At 46.9% G+C, this 6146-nt stretch overlaps 1 protein-coding gene across 1 annotated transcript; it reads left to right on the forward strand.

Annotated features, from left to right (window-relative positions):
• The first annotated feature begins 681 nt into the window (after positions 1 to 681).
• Positions 682 to 1068, forward strand: LOC124694310 (cortical cell-delineating protein-like). Its single transcript, XM_047227307.1, has one exon. It carries the CDS (start codon positions 682 to 684, stop codon positions 1066 to 1068), a length of 387 nt encoding a protein of 128 aa, XP_047083263.1.
• The last annotated feature ends 5078 nt before the right edge of the window (positions 1069 to 6146 follow it).

The raw sequence follows: 6146 nt of genomic DNA on the forward strand, positions 1-6146 counted from the left end.
GTGACATGGTATAGCAATAAATGAAGAAAGAGAGAGAGGTGGTAACTAGGTATGTTACCATAACATCACACCCCAAGATAAAATGAGTCTACAAACTAACAAATGAGACTTTGCATGATACCATCTCTAAGTTACTTTCCACTATGAAGGTAGTAAGAGTAATTCCAATATTGCAGCCGGGTGCTAGCTATAAGGCCAGCTATAGTCAGCTTATAGCTAACTTGTACAATACTGTAGTTGGCTTTAAGGATTCATAACTTTATGCGTAAAAGCGCCACCACACATACTCACAAAGTGCCTAGGAGCACGTGCAAGAGCTAGCTCTTGCATGAGAGCCCATCTCTCTTCTCTCTCCACTTCTCTCTCATCCACCTAAGCAAAACAATATTATTTTAATTTTTATAGCCTGCTGAGTCAGTCCTATTGTACTTGCTCTAATATGGACTAGTAACTTATATATAACACTACCTTATGTTACTCCCCTCTATAAGCAGCCTTAGGGCAGCTAGAGTCAAACTCGATCCATCGATCATGACATAGACACGCTTGCATGCATGTGCAATCGGGCTATAAATACCAACACACACAGGCTACAACATCACACAAAGCCTTGCTACGACCTCTAGTTAAGAATATCGAGATCACTATAGCTAGCTAGCTTCCTCCATCAGAGTTGTAGCAATGGCGCCATTGTCCAAGAAGCTCGTCGTCATGTTCGTTGCCCTGAGCCTGATGATTGCCGCCGTGCACGGCTGCGGACCCCACTGCCCGACCCCGTCGCCACCACCGCCGGCGACCAGCGGCGGCACCTGCCCCATCAACACGCTGACGCTGGGCGTGTGCGCCGACGTGCTGAACCTGCTGAACCTACACCTCGGCGTGCCGTCTGACGAGCAGTGCTGCCCGCTGCTGCACGGGCTGGCCGACCTGGACGCCGCCGTGTGCCTCTGCACGGCCATCCGGGCCAACATCCTGGGCGTCGTCAGCCTCAACGTTACCGCCGACCTCGTCCTCCTCCTGAACCAGTGCGGCAAGACCTGCCCTCCCGGCTTCACCTGCCCTCGCTGAACGTATCCATACGCCCATATATGTCCTCTTTACTTGTCTCCGTTCCGTTTCCTGCCTGTCATTGGCTCGAGGTATGTTCGTAAAAGTGTGTCTTGTTGTGGTGTCTAAATAAAATGATCCACGTAGGTGGAGCTTGTATCTTCTCAAAATGTGTAGTTCCGCATGTGTTGGTGGGGCTAAGATCTGAATGTAAACGTACGTGAAAGTATCAAAGAAAAGCTTGTTCAACATCTGTTAACTCGATCGAACTGTATGACCTGTGTTTACACTAGTAGAAAAGAGGTTTTGGTTTTTGGCTCCAAAGAGTATTAGCATCGGTTGTGCTACGAACCCAGACTAAAGGTACCTTTAGCAACGGTTCGAGAGATTAGAGTTTGAGCACCGGTTCGTGCGGGACCTTTCACGAACCGGCACTAAAAGGTTGGCGTCAGCCGCCAGAGTTTTAGTATCGGTTTATGACATGAATTGGTACTGAAGAATAGACCTTTAGTACCGGTTCGTGACACGAACTGGTACTAAAGTGTTTCCTGCTCCCCACGCACCTCACCCCCTCCCCCCGGATCGCCTTTTTTAGCTCTGCAAAATATAAAAGAAAATGATAGAAAACTTAAAAAATAAAATCTTTTAAGATTCCTATATGTTACGCAACCTACTACTACCTCCTTCCCAAGGAATAAGGCGCACGCGTATTCGAAGATGAACTTTGACCATAAAAATTGAGCAATACAATCTTGGTTATATTATATGTAATTAGTATCATTGGATTCGTATTAAAAAGCACTTTCTAATGATGTTAATTTTATATAAACAATCCTTATATATTTGAAATAATACTTAGTCAAACGAAAAGCACGTAAATCGAGGGTGCCTGATTCTTTGAATCGGATGTAGTATTAGGGAAAATTAAAAATTTTGAATTTTGAATTTGTTTGCATAAAAAGTTTAGAAAAAGGTAAAATGGCATTAACTTTTGCATACGACATCGAAAAAAGCGTATAATATATCAAAATGATCTTGAGAAAAAGTTACATCCAGTTAGCCAATTTTTAGATTCTCAAAATTTCATATGAAAATATGAAAGTAGGAAGATTTTAATTTTTGCTAAAAATTTAGGATTTTATATATTTATATAATTTTAAATTAAAATTAATAATTGCATCCGGCATAAAGATTACTATTACTTTTAGCAAAATTTTAGATTTTCAAGTTTTAGGATTGGCAAAAAATAAAATAAAAATAATTAAAAATAATACAAATTAAAAAGTTAATGTTTATTTATTTATTTCAAATTATTAGTACATCATTACTTTTGTTTATTAAAAGAATTATTTGAAATTCAAACAATAAAGAAACATGACATCGACCAACATGTTAATAGGATTGATATGATACTAGTATCACATACATGCGAGCACGAGGAACTTAGAAATTAAGCGTGCTAGTGCTGGAGTGGTGGGAGGATGGGTGACCGAGCGGGAAGTTTGTCCACGAGTAAGTAATTTGACTAGAGATAATTGTAGTTAGAGACTAATAACTAAAATATTAGAAATTCTGAAAAAAAAGAAAGGAAGAAGGTGTGGAAAATAATTCGAAAAAAATTCTCTGCCGCGGCAGAGAATAGATTTATGCACTTTCTCAGCTGTGTCACCCACCTTTGGTACCGGTTCGTGTTACAAACCAGTACGAAAGGTGTCTAGCCCCGCGGGCTCCTCCGTGCCGACGTGGAGGCACTGTTAGTACCGGTTCGTAAGGAATCGGTACCAAAGGTGGGGGCTTTAGTCCTGATTCATTTGTACCGGTTGTCAAACCGGTACCAAAGCCCCTCTGAAATCGGTACCAAAGGCCGTTTTTCTACTAGTGTTATTGAAAAAAATACTGTATAACATGTATGAAAATACGCTTGCACCAAGTCCGCATGACTCGCGATCAGAGCGGCGGGGAGGGACACATATTTAGTATTTTGCACGTATATATGGCTCCGCTAAACATAAGGTTCAGATCCAATATCATGTCACTCGGGTCAAAGTAAGAAGCATTACACATAATATAAAGTTGTATCAACATCTGAACAATTAATAATATTTTTAAGCTAGATACACCAAGTTCATATTACAATTTATTCTTAAATGGTTTATCGCATCCAAATTCCATCCAACCTAATTGCCTACCAAAGGAGGAGTCACACATGGCGGAGGAGGATGAAAACAAGGTGGAGGAGATTATCTTACGAATGTTGGCGGAAAAGACAGCTTCAAAATGAAAACCCTCCGGCCTAGGAACCTCCCTCGCTCGGTTCTGAACTGTGTCACACTTGTCATACAATGGTGAATTGATCGTAGCGCTACACAATTTTCATGTCTTTTTCAGTTTTTATGCGAGGCGGAAGTAAAGGTGATAGCTTTAGAGGTAGAGGTGATCCTAGTACGATCATAGGCTAGTGCAACAAGCAAAGGAACCAAACATGATAGTAAAGTTAGGGAGCGGGACAACCGGGGACGCGGAGACGAGACAATGTTTGTTTTTCGCAGTTCCTCCCACGAAAGGGAGTACGTCTGCGTTGAGGAGGTGCTAGCCACGAAGACTAGGCGGCCACACCACGAAGTAAGGCCTCATCTTCTTCCTCGAGAAAGCCCCACAAAGGAGCTTCCCCTTCTCCACTAAGTAGCCGAGGCAGTGGTTCCTTCACAAGGTTGGGGCGAGCTCCACAAACACTGGAGGCCCCAAACACCCTATGGGGCTAGCACAACTCCAAGCTAGCATCCATAGGAGCACTTCCTCCAAGATCCCACCATAGGAACTGTTGGGGGGATGACCCCCAGTATGCCAAAGGCATGCCAAAACCGGATGGTTTAGGCCATCAAGATACCGGTTTAATGTTTATACCAGAGCATGAAGTTAGGTGTTTGGCTAAGTAAAGCTAAGCCGGTATCCCCAAGAGGGGTATACCGGGACCGGATAAAGAAGACACCGGGCTACCGGTAGGAAGTGCACTGTAGCACGTCGGCAGGACTGGTCAAAGATTCTCTCCAGAGCTAGAGGACAAGGATGAGCTAAAAAAAAGTAGTTTTAAACGAAGCCGTGGCGATAAAGAAGAGGATGACGCTGAAAGAAGCCGGAGGACGTCAGGCTCCCTGATTAAAGAAGGCCCCGGTGTCATCTATGATTAAAGTAACTTTGTAAAGTAGTTTGTCTAGTCAAAGATGCCATTAGGGTTTCTTCCTCTGTAAGCCTCCCTCTCCCCTATATAAGGAGAGGGGGCACACCCGTACACGGGAGGATCGAGCTAGAGAAAAAACCTTGTATGCGCAAACCTGTATCCTGTTGAGATCAATGAAGAGAAAGATCTAGAGCAGAGTTCTTCCTTGTGTGTTTCTTCTTCTACCTTTGCCTTTGGCTGAGTTCTTGAGGAAACCATCCGGAAGTTCATCCTATCTAATCGAAAACCCTCCCCCGAATCCTCTTGCGCCCATTCAGCCCCAACTTAAGCCATCCTATGGCATCTGTCTGTTTGCCACGATGACAGTTGGCGCCCACCGTGGGGCATGAAGTGGCGCTTGCTGGAGTTCACATTCGGGCGGGCATCCTTGAGGTCGCCGGCGAGCGGACGGTGTCTGCGCTCGTCCAACGCCTCTACTTCATGGACTTCATCAACGACAACGCGGGCTGCTTCGCCAACGGCGGCATCTTCCCCAAGAACGGCCGCATCATCGAGTTCGGCAGCCACCGTGTCTACTTCGGCACTGTCCCTGTGTGCCAGCGCCTCTCGCCGGTGCTGGTGGCGCCGGATCCGCCAAGGTGGCTCTGTGCTGGCCGCGCTGCCGGCAGCGTCGAGGTGATGATGACAGGCGCGGTCGGCGCAGGCAAGGAGGCTGCGGATGAAGGTGCAGGTTGTGCGGCTTCGACCCGTGCGGCCAAGCCGCCGCTGGAGCGCGACGCTGGCGCTGCGGGAGCATCTTCCGCACCACCGGAAACACCACTCCAAGCGGTGATGAACGTGCTGGCGACGCCCATCGCGCAGAACATCGACCCGGCAATGGCTCAGGCGAAGCTGGAGGCAACGCGCAAGAAGCTGCTCGTGAACGGCGCCGACATCGTCCGGGCGCAGCGCGAGCTGAACCTAACCCTACGTGAGTACAACGCTGCCCATGGCTTTGCTTCTGTTAGCGCTCATGCTGCTAGGATACCGGAGAACCGGCTTAAAGCTCGCAATCTAGATCAGGATTTGCGTAAGGAAATTCTTGCCGGCAAAAGTACCTCTGCGTCTGTGAGCATCGTAGAGAAACCTAAATACAGTAGCCCGGATAAAACCATAAAAGCTGCTAAGGCTGCAGTAGAGCTGTGTGAGTCGCTTTCCGGAGATGCTCTGGCAAAATAGCAAGAGTGTGTTACAGAGCTGCTAGAAACCATCGAGCAGCAGAATGCTGAGCAGCTTGCTAAGCTGAACAAGGCTGCGGCTTCAAAGTCCACGCATTCAACAAAGAATGCCGGAAGCAAGTCCCATGGGCAGGCATCGTCCCCCCATCCGGACAGAAGAAGAGAAAGAGAGATGAATGCGCAGCAGATGACTGTGTATGATCCGGTTCTTGTCGGAAAACAACAAGCCGGGCAACACGATGCCGGTAGAAAAAGCCAAGGGGCAGATCGAGTCTACGCTAGAGGATGCTATGCCGGAAACAATCATGCCGGTAGACATGAAACCGAGCAAAATTATCGAGCTGCAAGGGCAGCGTACGAAGAGGAGGAAACAATTCCCCCAAGGTACCGGCAGGCAAGGGCCGCGGTACCGGAACATTACGATGAGGCGGATTCAACAAGACTCACAGCACGTCGGAACCCATTGGGAGAACGCCTGGGCGAAAGATACCTACCAGAACGGGATGCGAGGCACCGTCTGGATAGAGTGTATTTGTCAGAAATGATCGAGGCAGAGGGTCCTCCGGGTCCAAAATGTTTTGGCCCAAGGATCATGAAAGAAGAACCACCGGTTCGCAACTTCCAGTTGCCCCGTGACACAAAAACATATCATGGCACCACTAAGCCGGAAGATTGGCTCGCGGATTACGTGACCGCGGTATACG

This window comes from Lolium rigidum, chromosome 3 (assembly GCF_022539505.1).
Source record: "Lolium rigidum isolate FL_2022 chromosome 3, APGP_CSIRO_Lrig_0.1, whole genome shotgun sequence".
Taxonomy (NCBI): domain Eukaryota; kingdom Viridiplantae; phylum Streptophyta; class Magnoliopsida; order Poales; family Poaceae; genus Lolium; species Lolium rigidum.